This window comes from Sardina pilchardus, chromosome 6 (genome assembly GCF_963854185.1).
Source record: "Sardina pilchardus chromosome 6, fSarPil1.1, whole genome shotgun sequence".
Lineage (NCBI taxonomy): Eukaryota > Metazoa > Chordata > Actinopteri > Clupeiformes > Clupeidae > Sardina > Sardina pilchardus.
Genome location: NC_084999.1, coordinates 13,111,306 through 13,129,793, shown reverse-complemented (window position 1 = coordinate 13,129,793; position 18,488 = coordinate 13,111,306). Strand labels below are relative to the sequence as shown.

The 18,488-nt window shown below is 45.2% G+C and overlaps 1 protein-coding gene across 1 annotated transcript; it reads right to left on the bottom strand.

Annotated features, from left to right (window-relative positions):
• Window positions 1-3,290: 3,290 nt before the first annotated feature.
• On the bottom strand, window positions 3,291-9,970 carry tent5aa (terminal nucleotidyltransferase 5Aa). Its single transcript, XM_062538510.1, has 2 exons — window positions 8,941-9,970; window positions 3,291-7,376 (listed from the first exon to the last, which is right to left on the bottom strand). Exons 1-2 carry the CDS (start codon window positions 9,361-9,363, stop codon window positions 6,597-6,599), a joined length of 1,203 nt encoding a protein of 400 aa, XP_062394494.1. The 5' UTR covers window positions 9,364-9,970; the 3' UTR covers window positions 3,291-6,596.
• Between the last annotated feature and the right edge of the window lie 8,518 nt (window positions 9,971-18,488).

Genomic DNA, 18,488 nt, shown 5'->3' with positions numbered 1-18,488 from the left:
AAAAAACTCCTCATGGACAGAAAACCAGAGGGAGCGAGAGAGAGGGAAAGAGAAAGCGAGAAAGGAGTAAAAGAACAGAGGACGAAGGAGAGGGGGGAGAGAGAGAGAGAGAGTAAAAGAAGCAAAAGTGAGTGAGTGAGTGGAATTCCACATAGTAGCCATTGCGCCAGCGCTCCAGTCCTCCTTCCTGGTTTGGTAAACACATCAACCAGAGTCAGGCGGCTGGCGGCACCGTCAGGCTCTGATGGACACCCGTCACCACCACACCTATCTCCATCTCAGTGGGGGTTTCCCTCTCTCTCACCAGTCGGCCAATTAGCACGAAGCTCAGACACCAACACCCCCCATGCTCCCCCCCATGCTCCCCCTCTCCTCTCTGCCAATGTTTGCAGCGCGTCTGGCCAGGACGATAAACAATGTGCCTGCATCTTGACCCGTTTCTCTCTCCCCCAGGCCTGGTCTCCACCGCGGGCCTGCAAAGCAGGCCAAAGCCTGCAGGAAAAGGAGGCTCGTAAACGTCCATATGTAGCCACGTTGAGCAGATGCGGAATTGGCCGCTTCATGACATGCTGCTGGCGCTCCCATCAAAGCGAGGGAACTGGGGTTTGATTAGGAGTATACGCTCAGCCGTATCCCGTTGTAGAAGTCACCTCTGAAGTAGGGGGACTCTAGAACCCGAATGGGCCTGGCTCTGAGCTGGAATGGATCTAGGCTGCTGATCATGGCTGTGTTTTTACATTTCAGCCATCTTTGACTGGATGACACCATAGGATGACACTAACCCTACACTCTTAGAAAAAAAATGTGCTCTATAGAACCAAAAATTTTCTATTGCATGCTTCATGATATGGCACCCCTAAATGGTTCTTTAAACCGTTTTGAAAGGTTCATCTAAGGAACCCCTAAGAGTATAAAAATGAGGAGACAACCCTAAACTTGTGGTCCCTCTCTCAGCTGTTGACAGGGAAAACAGTATCAAAGACCAAACCTCTGCCACTTCTCCTCTTGGGTGCAAAGCTGAGGTATCTAGCTCTGGCGTTTAAGCAGGGCAAGCTGCTTTACTGTAGACAGAGCTATTGTCTCCACAGATGGCTATGCTATGTACTGTAGCCTACTAGACTATCTCATAGCCCTTGTGCACTGACCAGAAATCTCCTTTATATCCTCGGTAATCTACATGTTCTGTACATGTGTATGTGTATATGTATTTGCTTAGAATTACAGGATGTAGTTATTTATTTGCTTAATTATGTCTTTGTGTGTACGAGTACAAGTGTGTCCATGTATTCACATGTTGTGCGTAGACACAAAGCAGCCGGACATGTCTGGTTGCCCTAACACCTACAGTACAGTAATGTCACATAGCACAGAAGCTAGGCAGTGTTCTGGAGAAATGTCAGGTCACGTCACACACATGACAGTCCACAGCGCACTGAGGGGGTGACTTAACTGACCAGAACAGGAAGAGCCCTAAGCTTCCTCATGACATTTCACTGTTGCTTGCTCTGTACCTCACTTTTGTTGTTGTTGTTGTTGTTGTTGTTGTTCTTGATGTTTTCCTACAAAAGAACTAGACCGCATACTGTTTGTGTATTCAGGGCAAGTAGCATTAAAGTCACTCAAACCCTATTTAATTACATCATCATAACATTAAACAACTTGTAATGTAAAGTATGTGTATGACAGTGTGCATGTTGGTGCATATGCAAGTGCATGGATATACTGTATGTATTCTGTATTGGGTATGTAGGTTGTAATGTTAGCATAGTGCTAACCTGTCACCAAGCTCTGACTCACTGTGCAGGTTAAGAGGCTATAAGAATGCTGTACCAGGAGATAATATCCTCAAGACGCAGCCTATATATAGCACACAAGTCTTATTCCACTGACTGGTTTCACAATTCTTGTCTTACGTCCACCTTTTATTGAGCTGATTTTTATTATTATTGTTGTTAGTATTATTATTAAATCAACCTTTCATTTAAGAATTGTTCTTTTGTTTGTTCAGTGTTGGCATTGACATCCATTTACAGTTATGTGGGCTTCTAAAGGAGCTTTTGCTAGGCTTATATTTCAACACATACAGTCTGAATCTAGGCCACTCCAATTGACTTGACTTGCACAGGAAAGCTTACACCACTCTCTCTATCGCTCCCTCACTCACTTTCTCTCTCTCTCTCTCTCTCTTTCAAAGACATACCAATCACTTCGGGGAATCTATGGTTTCACGCTCAGAGTAACGCTATGCAGCTTTGGGGCATGTAAATGTTTGTAAGTATTTCATTTCATGTCATCTATGAGTCAGGAACGTTTACCTTACGGGAGGGGTGCGCACAGTGACAGATGAATGATTAATGCAGTACGCTGCTCTGCTCCAAAATGGCCTTTCTGTCTGTTTTGGTCAGCGGTCTAGATAGGACCAGGCATGGTATGCTGAAGGCCCTTAATGGCTGGTGGTCAGTGCTGGACAGGCCAGTGTGGAGTGGGGTGATGTGGTGTGTGCGGCCCGCTCCCTGTGTGGGGACTGGGGAGGGAGAATTTGATGAGCTGGCAAAGATATTCACAACACAAAAGCGTGAAAGTGTCTTTTTTGGTGCGCGCAAATCCCCCCACATTCAGCTGGCGGCTATTTTTGGCAGCGCTGCTGCTGGGACGCCCGAGCCTCTGTGTCCAGCCGGGTCGGTCCGCTGGGTCTGGCAGGTCCTGGGACCGGGATTTTCCCCTCAGTGTGTCTGTGTGTGTGAGAGAGAGAGAGAGAGAGAGAGAGAGAGAGAGAGAGAGAGAGAGAGAGAGAGAGAGAGAGAGAGAGATTGCGAGCTTTGGGGCCCCATGGGAAAGAGGAGAGTGCCCGACTTCGGTGAAAAGCTCCAAAGCTGGGATCATGAGCGAGATAAAAGTGAGCCCTGGAGTGGGACGCGTTGATGAGCCAGAACAGGTCTGGACATTGAGGGACGAGGGAGACACGCCAGCAGGTCCCAGGGTCTGCTCAAACCATTTCCTCTGCTTCCATTCGCATTACCACGGCATTATACAGAGCGTTTCAAGTGGGCGATTTTAAGAGAGGGTTTATAAACTTTTGATCTTTCCCTTTTCCAATAACAACTCAATTCCCATTTGATGTCTACATTTGAAATTGTTGACTGACAGAGAAGGACCAAGACATTTTTTTTCCATTTTCGTTTTTTTTTTAATGACATCATCGACCCATTGGACACATAACAGCATTTGCAAAACAAAAAGAAGGGGAAAAAAGCTGTTCAAAAATCCTCTTTCAGCAATCTGACCATAAATTTTCAAAAAGCAACATTTATTTAAAGCATCAGATACAGTTATAAAAAATAATCATTTTCTTTTTAAAAAACACAAAGCTTTCATAAATTTGTCAACCTTTTTTTTTCAACAGTAAATGAGAACTATGTGCAACACTCCTCACTGATCGCTAAGACCTGAGCACTGGTCTAGCGATGCTCATCCACCTTTATCACCTCACAAAGGGCTTAGGGTGCGCTCTCGTTTCCCCACAATCCACAGGTTACCGTTACATGTACAAAAACAAGCAAACACAAAAGAAAACGGAAATGAGTGAAATATGAAGATTAATCAGGCTGAACACTGGTGACCAGGAATCAGAGAAAAAATAAGCACTGACATCACAAGAATCAGAGTGTAAAATGGTCTTAATATATAGATATATGAACTACACTGTAAATGAGACCCATCTCTGGTAAACTGTAGCGAGTTGATTCGGCACAGACCAAACGGACCAACACAGAGTGGAGAATGGTGTGTTCAGCAGAGCTGAGAGGAGGAGAGTTGCGCTGAGATGGGATCAGCTGCTCTGAGCAGAGAGCTCCAAGGCCAAACGGGCCTGCCTGGAACAACCCCACGCTCCCCACCACACACACACACACACACACACACACACACACACACACACACACACACACACACACACACACACACACACACACACACACACACACACACACACACACACACACACACACACACACACACACACACACACACACACACACACACACACACACACACACACACACACACACACACTGCTTCTGAAAACCTGGCTCTGCACAGTGAAAACATTACAAACATGCATCTGAGTGTAAACAACGAAGGAAAATAAAAGTACCATACATTTGAAAGCGAGGATCAACTGCTGCACACGAACAGCATAAATTAACTTTAATTAGTCGTGTAGCATTTAACCCGGGGGATGCTATGTTAAAAAATGACATGAGGCATTAGTTTAGCCTATGAGTCATTACCCATGAGCTCACAGCACAACCACGGGGTAATTATCTCCTAATCAAGAGGGCAGTAAGAGACATTAGCAGGACTGTCTGCACTGGGACACGAGGAAGTAGGTGAGCAAGTAGAACACTTCATCAAAGCATCATCCAAAGGTGGAGCAGGACTGGACTTGAGCACCTAATTTTTTTCTCCTAAATTCACCACAAAGGGAAAGATTACTGCGCGTCCCTTTTGCTTGCCTCTCCCTCTCTGTGTATATACTGTATATATATATATATATGTATATATCTTTCCTTTCCTCCAAGTTTGGTAACTCTGTGGTTCTGATTGAGGCCTTTTTGCAGAGAAAATATTTTCGCTTGCGGGACAAACCCCTTCACCAGTTGAGCCCATCTCACCAAGCCCTCCCTTTCCTTCGTCCTTTGTCTCCCTCTTTCGTTTTCTGGATCAATCCCTCACTTCTTCTCTTCCACTTCAGGGCTCTCTGATCGTCTCTCTCTGTCGTGAAGTCTATCGGACGGCTGGGCGGTATTCGACCAGCGACAGGTCAACGTGGGGTCAGCGTGGCATGGCTGTGTTGGACCCTGTTCAGAGCGTGAGAGAGAGTGCGCTCAAACACAGCCCGTCTTAGTCCAACCGCTTCAGCTAAAGCTGCCAAATTCCCTGCATGGCTGCTACAGTAAACAGAATCTCGTCCGCTCCCAGTGCCTCAGCAAATATCGCGACAATGCCAACCCCTCCAAACATACACACACACACACTCACAGACACACACACACACACACACACACACACACATTCACACACACATCACTGCTTTCGGTTCGGTAGTGAATGGCCCAAGATTTTTCACTTTGCTGTCCACCAATTCCTGTAATTCACTGCTGTCTTACAGAAATAGAACTCGAGTGATGTATAGGTTTTGTCAGTGCAAACTGCTTGAAGTGACACGAGATGTGCTGATTAGAGAATAAATTAATGAGCTGCTAACACTAAGGGGTTTCAGCGTTTCTCTCTCAGATCGCTGCGGTCCTGAAACGTCCTGGGGCATGGCAATAAACATCTTAATCTCATCGCTTCTCTAAGGTGCCTACACTGGACAGAGCCCCACTTGTCTTGCAAAAAATATACATCTACCCATATGCACGGGCTGCACAAATCAGAAAAAACTGCTGGACTGTTCCAGGCATTACATTCTTTCACAATGTTCACAAACTATCAATGTGTTGTGGGGTTGATCATAAAACAGACAGGGTTAAGTCCCAAAAATAAAAACAAAAGTCTATTTCATGTCATTCACCAAACAAGGCTTCAGGCACTTAGAAGATATGGTCACATATACAAATATAGACATTGATAATTATGTTGTTTTCCTCCCTAAAATGTAGGTCTCTTTAAAAAAAAAAAAAAAAAAACAAGGAAAAATATTTGTCAAATCTTTGGTGTATAAGCCATGTCCATTTGGATGTGTTTCTTGTGGAGTCAGTGACAGTCACATCACTATGGTTGACTAAGACCCCTGTAGCTGTATCAAAGGGGGGTTGAAAAGGCATGGGGGGCTCAGGTTTTGTGCTCTACCCCTGCTTTTGTGAGCCCTCAGCCTGACTCACCTAGCACACATTCTACAGAAAGCAAGGCGGCTTCACACATGCAGTCTGCGAGGCAGCCTTCACACAAAAAAGCCACGGTGCCTCGGAAGCGTTCCCTTTTTAGTCCATCAGACTCGCCACATCTTTCATGTTCTCAATTCACACAAATTCTTTTTTTCTTTTTGAATTATTCTTCTCTCAAGATACGTAGGAGACTCACCTGATCCTGGGTCAGGCTCTACAGTGGCAGGCGTGGAAACAGCTGCTAGTGTTCTTAGCTAAAAGAACTCGGTTGACCTCAGGCAAGAGGTACCCTGGCCCGCACTGCATGCGCGGAGAGAGCAGGGGCAACAACACACGGCCCACCCCAGGTTCTGTTTGAAGAGAGGTCGCCGTAGTAACGGTCTCACCAACAGAGAAGCACCATGCACTGAGCCAGGGGAGGAGGAGGTGGTGGGGGGAAGGGGGACCTCACAGGAGCTGGAGACCAAACAAGCCCGATCCGTCACGTTCAAGCTGTGATACACACGGAAAGCGCGGGGGCCTGGGTGTCAGGCCGGGAACAAAGAGAGACACAAACCTTTTTTTTTTTTTTCCTTTCTTTCTCTAGCTGATTTCAACTGAAAACAAAACACAGGACAGACTCGGGCCAATCACCCAGCTCCTGTCCGAACAAACGCTTTTCTCTCTGCCTCTCTAGTTTTTTCCTCTCTCAGTCTGTCAGCATACGCCTCAGTTACACGGCAGCCAGGTAGAGTAGGCGTGCTGCTGGCACGGGAACATGGGCTGCACCTGGGCGATGTAATAGTTGCTGAAGTTGGCGTCTGCCACGTAGGGCGCCGGCTGGTAGTAGCAGGTGACGTTGGCCACGTTCGGGATGACGTTCTGCTCGCCTAGCACGCGCACTGCCAGCATGGCGATGAGGCCCAGAGTCTGCCGCCTCTCGTGGCCCATCAGGCACACGGTGCTCTCGTTGACCACCCCGTACAGGGTCATCAGGTAGTCGTACTTGCGGTCCTCCAGGCCCACGAAGTGGTTCTGCAGGTAGGACTCCAGCTTGCGCTGCTGCTCGCCGATGTCCGAGAAGTCGATGAAGAAGCGCGAGCACATGTAGCGCTGCAGCGACTTCATCTCGGACTCGGAGGCGGCACGGAAGCCGCGCACCAGCAGGTGGCAGTACTTGAGCAGGCCGCCGCCGCGGATCTCCTCGGGGTTCCGCGTGCAGATCAGCTGGTGGCGCAGGTGCTCCAGCGCGGCGCTGAAGTCGCCGTAGACGCTCTCGCCGATGATGGTGGGGTGGAACGTTTGGGTCATGGGGTTCTCGGAGCACTCGTAGAACAGCAGCAGGGAGTCGAGCTTGATCTGGAAGGAGTCCACGCTGAACTCAAACTGCCGCCTCAGTGAGTCCACAAACTTCAGCTCCACATTTTTGCCACGGTTGTTGGACAGTGAGATGAGGCTCCACCGGTCCGAGTCATTGCACACCTTCACCATCTTCTGTACATACGCCTCCTACAACACACACACACACACACACAAATCACAAATCACACATTATAACAATACCATAAGCTAGATAGCTAGAGAGAGAGAGATGAATACATTAAGCTACTGTAAATTATTCAAGTCTGCATTGAACTGTTCAAGTGAACTTACTCCTTATACTGTATACACTAGAGTGTGTGTGTAATATCCATGGTTTAGCTCTGTGTTACACTGTTAATGCCAATATTAGTCCTTTGACATACTGTCAGCGTGTCTGTCACTGTGAATGTTCACCTGGCTTCCTGTCCCAGAATCAAGAGAATCAAAACCTTTCTCTTATCACGATATAGGCCTACAGTACACACAGAGAGCTATGGATGCAGACGGGCATTTAGAGAGACTCACTTTCAGTGTAGACATTCAATTATTTAGTGCGACCTCGAAAACTATAATGATTTTAATCAGAGAGCTTCATATTCCTATTTAAAATGTATTAATTTCACTTTTCTAACCAGATTGCCAAAAGGCTAATTGCGTTTACTACGTCTAAGAGTTAAGTGGCTGAGAAAGCGGGATCGGCTTAAAATTGGTTTAACGCAGAGACGTCATTAGACGAGATGGTTAGGGAGGCTAACCCCACCGGAAACGATCAATGTTCAAGATTATTTTTTGTGCAACAATCTTTGCGAGGTATAGCTGACAGACGGCTCTCTTGCTGTTGTTGTGCAGTTGACTTAGGCCATATCTCATCAAGGTTTGCACTAGAGTTATCCATCTGCTGACAACAGGTGCCTTCTTAGCCTAAATGCACTTTTTTTAAAAAAAATTCCCATGAACAATGGTCGTCTATTGCAAACCAGTTTTCGAGATAATGGACGCTATCACAATTACAACTGATCTGGTAGGCCTTGACTACGCAATCACCGAATAGAAAAGTAAAGTGTGTCTGCTAAATATTTCCTCCATAATTGCACTAATCATCGTGCAATAAACAGCCTGGCCACTATCTTTGTTTTGGGTGATATTAGGACATTTGATTTCAACTAGGCTCCCTAACTATTTCAGCAGATAGGAAGGTGCTGTTGAAATTTTGCGGTGACAGACGTTTTCAGTTTGGCGATGCTATCGATTCTCAACAGAGTGGACTGTAACTATGTGCACAGTTGGAGCTCCTATTGCTCGCAGAGCGCACAGGCAATAGCAACACAAACAGCCTTCCTATTTGCAATTTGCTTCAGCCAATTTTTTTTTTTAATTACTCGGATGGGGGGGGGGGGGGGGGTAAATACTACTTTTGGAGGTCACAGTCGCTTCAAACATAGGCCTGGCGACGCCCATGGGTTAGCACAATCCTAATACTACTGGGGTAAAAAAAGTAATAACGCTCTGACGTTTTAATGAGGTCCATAACGGTCATATCAGTAGATTTTAATTTCTAAGTAGCCTATATGCCTTTGCTAGAATGGAGTTTGGATGGACACGAGGCAAAATGTAGCCAACGTATCTGCTGGACGAATAGTATGATTCATACCATAAAGGCACTCAAATAGCCTGAATAGCCTTTACCAATAAATCTAAACCCGTAGCCTACCTTTAAGGTCAATGGAGTAATTTTCTCCTTGTTCACTCCAACCGGTAAGAAATCAAGTAGACAGTCCAAAACAATATCCTTGACCATTTGAAATTCCGTCTCGCTTTTCAGGTCAGCACAAAATATGAGATCCAAGTCCTTGTATCCGAGTCCGGTGTCTTCGTGCAGAACATGACTCGCTGCGGAGCCGTTTAGACGCACATCTCGTACATGTATGTTTCGCTCTTCCATGCGACTGCGAACCACTTTGACGATTTGGCGGGGCTTCATCTCCAGAGTAGGAAAGTTTCCCCGACCATGGATGGGTATGGTCTCCGTTAGGATGCTGTCCAGACGCTGCACTTGCTCCCAGCTTAGAACACTAAAATTGCAACTACTGCCAGTCGCATCGCTATTCTCTAAACTAATATCGTCGTCAGCCATCGTAAAGCGTTGTTTAAAAATGGCAAAAAGGTTGGATATGTCTTCTTTGTAATCGTGGTAATCTGAGTATTAACCTGTTTTAGTTTTCTGCATTGGTAGCCAGAAGCCTGATAAATGTGTTGCTTCGTGCGTCCGTGATGTCGCAGATAAAAAAATCAATTACATCGATGCAAATGTCGTTGCCTTACTAAACTTGCTGAGGTGTTGCGGATTGCAGGCGTCTGACTGCAGCACAGTTAGATATTGGGGAGTAATAGTGGGTCTTCTCCGATGCTTCACTTTTTCGTTTCCCGGACGCTTCCGTCAGTCTCGTCCGCATGAAATATCCACTTAACCGACTACACTGCGAGCGAAGCTTACTTCTGCTGATCATTTGTATCGAACTGGTTTGTATATCAGGCTCGTGGGAGTTCCGCCTGTGACCCCATCGCCCGAAGGCACGCCTATGAAATTTGCATGAATGTGCCTTGCGCCTGGCCAGAAGGTTCTGCGCGTTGACAAGCTGACTCGCAGAGAATTCTTTGGCGTCCTCAATTCTTCTACGTTACAAAAAAACTCGTGTAATGTCTCTTCCTCCTATTATGACGGTCCGTCAAAGAGGCTTGGTACAAACAGGCGATGAGAAAGCACTGAATAATTGTGTCCCGATGCATCTTCTGCCGTCATAATTTTACTGTATCTGTATCTTTCTCCTTGCGATCCTGTTCTTTGTACGGGCCTTTAGCTGTGTCTGACGACCCTTCCTTCCTTGTGTAGGCTCAGCACAAGGTTCACCCTACGATCAGGGTCAAGCTGCTTTACGCTGAGTGCGGACTAATTTGAGTGACAGCATGAGACTCCAATTACAACTTGACATTAAAAGAGCTGTCTCATAGCTAGCCTTTTCGCAGTGCATGGACATCAAAGAATGAATAACTGCACTATACTAATGTAGCCTCGAAACTAGTGATTTGTAGCCTACAAGCAAACCAATATATGCAAAACATAGTAAACTAATAGAATCCGACAGCATGCCGGTCATCGATTATCTACGAAATCATTTACATGTTGCCACTACATGCATTAATGCTGTTAATGCATTGTGTTTCGGGGGGAAATTCAGGTTTGTAATATTTTTTTTTGCCTGACGTTTCTCCATCGCCATCTAGGGGTTGAAAAGATTATGCAGGCCAGGCACAGCCCACAGGCAGATAGCCTACTCATGTTGATATCGAAACTTTTCAAAAATGTTTCGAAAACATTTCCCCTCTGTTTCATTTTATATGCATGCAGCCCTCGCCTACATAACTGCCCTGCGAGTTCTCTGGATATTTTTCTCCCAGGTGTAATATTCAGTTATTTTGCCTACTTAAAAGGTTAATCCATGAGCCCTAATATCTCAATATTTCTGCTAACCCTTGACCTACAACAGTCCCTGCATTAACTGTCTCACCCTTTGGCATAATTTAGTGTAATGCTGTTTGATGACTACAATGCAAATAATCTGATTGAATCAACCAGTCATTGCAAATGGCATCAAAGACGTGTGGACAGTTAGAAGAATACATTGGGGGGCATGTTTGCTGTCTGGAGGTTCTGTGATGGAGGATTCTTGTCCCTCTTGAGTTGGAAATGTGTGTCTCCCGTCCAGTTGTCAGTGGACAAAGTGAGTCAATGGTGATCTCTTTTGTTCTAAGACCAGGGCATGTCAGCTCTGCTCGTTTTCAACCGACTACGCCAAAGCCACTGGGATGGATTCTCAGCTGTACCACAGCCAATTCCAAAGCTCACTTGATGGTATCAGTGTGTTTGTGGTAGTAATGACGAGAGTGAGGAGGGAGTAACACACTTGTAAGGGGTGTCAGTACAGGGCACCTGTCACCGAGGATCCATCAGCGAGCCCAAAGCCCTGCGTCACTCGGCCCATCCATCTCCATAAAGCCAGATTATCCCATTTACTCTAACTCTGCTTCATGCCTCCGCCCGCACTAAGCAGCGCATTCACACTCAGCGCAAACTCCCAGAGTGCATCAGTGCCTCTCCCCTAATCAACGCTACACACTCTTATGCGGACATCCTCTTCCATCACGTAGCCGGCGGGAACCAGCTGTACCCTACTGTAGATGTGTCTATCACATAATTGACACATCACACATCTTAACTAGACAGCTTTACACACAGGGTATTTGAACTTTACCTGAGTGTATGTCCATATGGTGCTGTAGTCACAGACACACACACACACACACACACACACACACACACCTACATGGCCACAAGACATTCTGATGATTATTGTAAAATAGAGGCCAAATGCAGCTATCAGTTTTTATGCACTTGGCCTTCAGCGTTTTTTTTTTATGCGCTGACCACGAAGCCAAGAAGTAGTCAAAAGTCTACAGAGAGCCCTATTGACCACTAGTTGTTTTTCATCTCCATAAGTTCAATATTGTGTGGAAACCAGGCCTACTGCCCTCGCTTCTTTTTTTTTTTACAAAAAAGCATTTTTTTATGATCAGAGAAAACACTTCACCAGAGGCCCATACAAGGTGACCTAGACACTTAGGACCAATAATATGGAAGAAGAGACCCATTCTGTCTGCCAATGAGCAGATGGAAGCCTCAGATTTATGAGCCTGAAGTTCAAAACCCAACTGAAAAATACCTCTAGATCTCCAAGAGCCAGGCATGGGAGGACACCGGCGTCACTCTTTCATAACTTTACATGACTGTGGACGAGGCTAGCAGCTTTAGGCTGACTAAATAAACAAAGGAACATCTGGCCTCCAAACAAGAAGAAGATGTTGCGATCTGGAAAAATAAACTTTACAGTGTCCACAGGGGCCCCGATTTCAGTCAGGTGCGCTCTTAAACAAAAACCTCTTCCCATTTTTGCTGCTTTGTTTCCGGGATCAGAGACTGCAGAGGGTCTAATCCAATTAGGCCGTCTTCAACAAGCTTGACCCCACCAGCCTGACCCTACTTGACCTGACCAAAACAAACATCCTGTCTGTGGTCCAGCTGGGTCAACCGGTAGAGCAAATTCCAGTGCATGGGGCTAGCAACACCAAGAACGGACCAGAAATGTGTAGCAACAAGGGTACACTTAGCCCTGAAGGCAAAAAAACAGCCCCTTCATCTCCTTAATTTCATACATCTGTCAGCACAAAGGGGACTCACCTACAATGAAGCACTGCCGAGACCATGACTACAGATAAAGATCTATCTGCATGTGCCACAGGTCCCATAGTTAGTTTTTAGCAACGCGAAATAAAACAAACACTTCCACTAGTGTTTCCACTGGGTCACTAATACACTGTGGTGAGCATAGCTGTTGTGAAACAGTAAGAGAGACTTGCACACACGGACTATAATGAGGATATGGCCACATGCAGCAGAGAAGCAGAACAATGATGATTTCAAAGTAGATAAATGCAACCGCTTTGTACTGGCTGGATATTATGGCTACGCAAGCTGCTGTGAATTTCATTGCCTCTCACTGAACAGCAATGTCTCATCATCAATATCTCACACTATGCTTTTTTTTCTGAGCCGAAGTTTCACACTTAAGTGAAGAGGTGAAGAAACAACAGAATAACCCCCGACTTGGCTAACATCCTGTTTTGTAGTGGAGTGAGTGTGAATCAAATTACTATCTTGTTTATTGTACGGCTGCATATATGCTCACAACATGTCTGGCACAGCCTCAGTGTGTTGTGCTCTTCTAATGTTGTCATAGAAGCAGAAAATTGGCAAGGCCAATCAGGCTTATATCAATGATGGGGAAAACTCTGGCCAACTTGCCAAAAGAGACTTGTACAAACAGTGTTTAGCACTGAGGGGGAATGTGAAATTGCGTGTCTATTGCACTTCTTTACATCATTCTTGGAGCTGCTACACAGGAATCTCTCATTTAAGCGTGAGCATTCATCAACGGGATGGGGACATATTTCGCTTGATGGATGAGGCAGGGCTGCACCTTTATCTATTTCCCTTCCGCTGGACTGTGACTGCAGTGGGAAGTGAAAAGGCCACATGCCTCCAAAAAAAGCCGTCCCTCTCCTCCTCTCTCCCCCGTCCGCTGAGCTGACTAGTATTCCAGGTGTGCAGCCTTAAGTCCATCTATCTCGGCTGATCGCCCCGGCGCTGGGGCTGCAGTTAGTTTTGGGAGGAGATCACAGGTGCGCAGAGCCAGAATGGGATTCCCAGCCCCTCGGTTAATTTGTCGTGACCCGTGTGACGAAGGCCTGGGGAATTGCTCTGCTCTCTCCGCGACGGCACGGCGCAAGGGTTATATCAGGCCGCTGCAGACGCTCGGGAGGAAGCAAAAAAGAAGAGGAAAAAAAGCAACTCACTGTTCATTGTGTTCCATTTACGAAGGAAAAAAGCGAAAGAAGTTTACCTAAGGCCCAAGCCAACACAACTGTGGATCTCCAGTTGGCTCGTCTCCTCTCTGTTACTTAACACTACAGCAGACACACACACAAAAAAAGCAGAGCCGTTTCCAGGGGATGGTTGCATCAGATCACCCATTCCAAATCCCCAGGGAGGCTTGATCCTCTACGATTATGGGGTGTTTGCAAACTATCCGGCACCGTGACTCTGGACTCTGGACGGGCGAGAGGTATGGAATGCTGTAGGAGTGCTTTACCACACTAATGTCCCTAACAGATCCTCTCTACAAGCGGTCGAAGTGCTCGAAGCGCTTAAGTGCGAGGCGAGTCCGCACTTGCCGTCGGCAGTCTATATAGGATGATAGAGTGGAAATGTTGAGTGGGCTGGCCTTGAGCTATGGGCTGCTGTCTACTGGAGATGTGAGGGCATTCCATAACTGCCATTAGAGCTCACAGAGATAAGAGAGAGGAGGGCAAAACTCTTTCCACATCAATTAACTGTATTCACTGTATTCAGGGTGGACTTTGGATGTTTATACTGGTGAACAAAGACTGTATTCAAATTGTGGCCCTGTGGTACAACGTAATTTTGTTAAATGAGGAATCAGATTAACACGTAGAGAATCAAATGTTAGGCGTTGATGAGACTGTGATTATGCCTTAACTAGTGACGGAAGTTATAAATGATCCCATGAAACTGCTGACCACTCAAGCCTTGACAGGCTGAGAGTGCAAAGCTGACATCACTGTCCAAGGAAATAGGCCTCGCCGGTCTTCTCAGCATAGAAGTGTCTGTTTCTAATGAGCAGTATGACACATGTTGTCAAAATGTTACGCTCTACTATTGTACAGACTTGGACAGTTTTATTGTTGTTGATGTCATGTTAGCCGCCACAGCCTCATAACCTGTATAAATGAGACTCTGGGGTTTGTTGGTTATGCCACAGCCACCACAGCCACAGCTGTTGGCGTAGAGCAGCTGAGATCAGCGGGGGACTGTAGTTCTTGAGTTCGCCCGATGGCACCCTACCACTCGACGCTTTGGCACTGGAGTGCTTGGCATCAGGACAGAGCGTGCCAGACGGCCTGCAGACTAAGGTCGCCTCGGTGACGCCAGCCGTGGGAGGTTTATGATGTCATCAGGTTGGGACGGCACATCCTGGGCACGCTCCGAGCCAGATTCCCCCCCCTGGCCCTAATTATTCAAAGTGGCCAGCTGACCAACGAAGAGCATCCCTGTAATCCACGTTAACTGGCTCCATGACGGCGAAATGGGATCAGGAGTGCTGGCTAGCCTTCTCCTTTACCAGGAGAGAGACTAAGTTGTCAGCCAGGGATTTAGACTCGGGGACTGTGAGGCCTACTAGGAATGGAAAGCTGAGCTGAAGTTGAGTGAGGATTTAAACTCGTCACTCTCTCTCTCTATCCATCTGCCCCCCCCCCCCCCCCCCCCCCCCCCCCCCCCCCCCCACACACACACACACACACTCTCTCTCTCTCTCTGTCCCTCTCTCTCTCCCTCTTGCCTTGAAAAGTGAAAGTGACAGATGTCAAAGGGTGAGACTCGACAGCACATCTTATCTGCCTTTGACGTAAGAGTGTAACTCTGCACATGGGAAAGATTAGATCTCCGATTCCAGGATTGTGCACTGTGGGTATCATTCTGCATGCCTACAGTAGATAGGCCTTGGAGACAGAGAGAAAGAGATACTTCATGGCAAGAATTAATCCCCGGAGAGAAGACTGTCCAGGCAAAGGTTCTGCTTCTATTCTGTTTCATATGTACGCCTGGTCGCCGTTTTAAGAGTCTCAATATGCCATTCTCTGTGAGTGCAGATGCTGAGTGGGACAGCTTAAGACATCACCATGAAAGGCCCTCTGTTCAACAACCAGACTACTCCAAGTCTTTTATAGTTTTCAGTCGTAAAGAAAATACTGTGATTCATCTTTTTATTGTTCCCTTAACCCCACTCCACTGGCATTTGATGAGATGGGCGCACACCATACAGCACACTCTTTTGAAATCATGGGCTTAAACGGAGAGCTGATTTTGTTGAGAGTGGACCAAAGGACCTTGTCCAGCGATTGTCTGCATGCTTCTTGAAACCCTCAGCTTTACAAGCTGGTGAGCAGCAGCATTGGTGTCTAGAACCAGCTAGATCATATCAGAGCTCATTAGCTTAGTGTGCTCAGGGCCCACGAGTCGGAGCTCAGTGCACTTGTGGATGAGCTGGCTGCCCCCTCATTGAATCTCGGCAATTCCAACGCTTCCAAATTGTTATGATAGGAATTTATACATATATTACATTACCGATATATGTGCATATACCGTGCGTGCATGCGTGCGTGTGTACTGGCCTCTCATGCAGTGAAGCAACCTCAGGACTTTCTCTGCATGATTCCACCAACAACAAAAACAAATAAATAATAATAATGAAAAATATATAAAAAGAACTACTAGGCTGGTCTCAAGCATTGCAATACAGTATAATGGCTGCTGATGTTAACAGATAGAATAAACATATCTGCTGATTGATTAAAGGTACTGATAGCACCACCTAGTGGTAGACTGGGATGTTTTTTGTATTACTTAGTGTGTGTTTTAGTTTTATTCAGAGTATGATCAGTTTGGGAAGATATGTTTTTCTATATAACTATATGATTATGGGGATTTTCCCTTAACCGACACGTGATATAAATTTTCACACAACTACATAAAGTGTTCTTTTTTAACTACATTTTTAGACTTTTTGGCTTTATTCAGCTGAAATAGTGAAGAGTGACAGTAGTTCAGCAGACAAACGCCATAATTTAGGTGAACCTGTTTTTTTTTTCAGAATCTAGTAGAGTACACTGTAGGTACCTCTTTAAGATTTAGGGGGGTGCCTGGTGATATCCCTTGGGCAATTCGTATGTTAAGTCTTTCTTGTCCAATGTGTTGAATATAAGGTGGACATACTGTACTACAGGTGAATAGAGTAAAAATAACAAGCAGATATCACTATGAAACTTCACCAATTGATTGCTTAGATCAATATTAAAAATAAATGTATTAATGTTTTTAAAAAAGGATCCTATGTTCCCCAGTTAGGATTATGATAAATGATAAATCCTCTCCCCCTCCCCCTCTCACTTCCGTCAATAGAAACAATGAGAGGATTTTTCAGGAGCGATGATATTACTGTGGCGAGTCGTAGTGCTCCCAAGTGCTACTCCGCCATACATTATCCGTTTTACCCTTCTTTCTACCGTTTTCTCATCGTGGTGAACACAATGTCATGAAGCCAGATATAGCCCACTCTTTTCCCCCACACATGTTTCCTGGGAAGAATGGTAGATTAAAGCAACATGAAGTGCTGCATGCATGTGTTGGAGGGAAATAGAGTTTAGGTTCAGTAGGTGCATCAGGCACATCCCACCTCACTGGGGCCAAGTGCAGGACACAATAATTGTAACAGTGATAAAAGAAAGTAGATGTCCGCACACTGAGACTCCAAAACTAACAAGGTTTAGTTAAAACCACATGCAACGTTTCGACCCACCAGAGTCTTCTTCAGGCATCTGGACCAGTTTACCCATGACCAAGATTCTAGCGCATAGAGCTGTATGGTCTTTGCCCATGACACCAAGCCATGCAAGACAGACAACAACCAAATTAACAAAATAATACAAAAAGCAAAAAAAGGGAAATCAATCAATTAAAAAGAAAAAAATCATGTTAAATTGGTAAAATTTCTAATCGGCTGAAAATGTCCAAGGGCAATGATGACTTGTATGAAACTGCGTAGCTGTGTCTGTATGACTGTAGGACAACTGCACAAGTTTATTGAATGATCCAAGGACCGACATTAGCAAGTCAAACTCTTTGAAACAGTCCAACAAGAGTTATACAGAAGCGTATCAGCTTCCTTCTCCTCAAGTCAAGTCATGTCAAGTCACATTTATTTATATAGCACATGAATGTAATTCACCTCAGGTGCTCATAGAAATAAAATAAATACAGTAATAAAAACAAAAATATACATGACAACAAAAACAGAAAAACAAAACAAAACTGTCAATTAAATGATGGAAATAGCAGAAAGTAATCAAACCAAAATGTGCCAAACCGAGCGGCGCATCTTGTCTGAATCACCGTTCCTCATCACAACCAATCATTGGAAAAGAAAGGCATTTCAGTACTACAGTCTATAGACCACAATGTACTCTGAATGCCTCACTGATTGCCTCACCTCTGTCCATTATGAACCTGTTCACAGTAGCCCACTATTCAGCAACCTGTTTAGGCTACATACTGGTGGTGAAAACTGTTCTTAGTTTTGCCAAAAGAGTGATAAATTCAAGAAATGTGTTCAGGCAACTGATCATTTGGTTCAAAGAATGGAGTTTTAGCAATTGTGCCAAAACTGTAACATTTGGCTACAGTTAAGGTTGAGGTATTTGAAACTTTGTTGGGCACCAGGCAGGTTTGGTGACTGTGACTTTAAATGGTGCTGGCCTACATTTTCTTTTATGAGCATCATTTACATTAATACTGAATATTCTCATATATCAGGCTTTTCAGATTAAAGCCCATTTGATATTGTTTATTGTATGATTGCCTACATTAGTATGGTGATTTTTTTTTCTTTAACCTTTCTTCTTGCTTTCCTTAACCATTAACAAAAAACAACTGACATTAAATTGACCACATTGTTTATTTTTTTTATTGAAATATTCAATGTTTTGAAAATTATATAATTGATAAAAGAG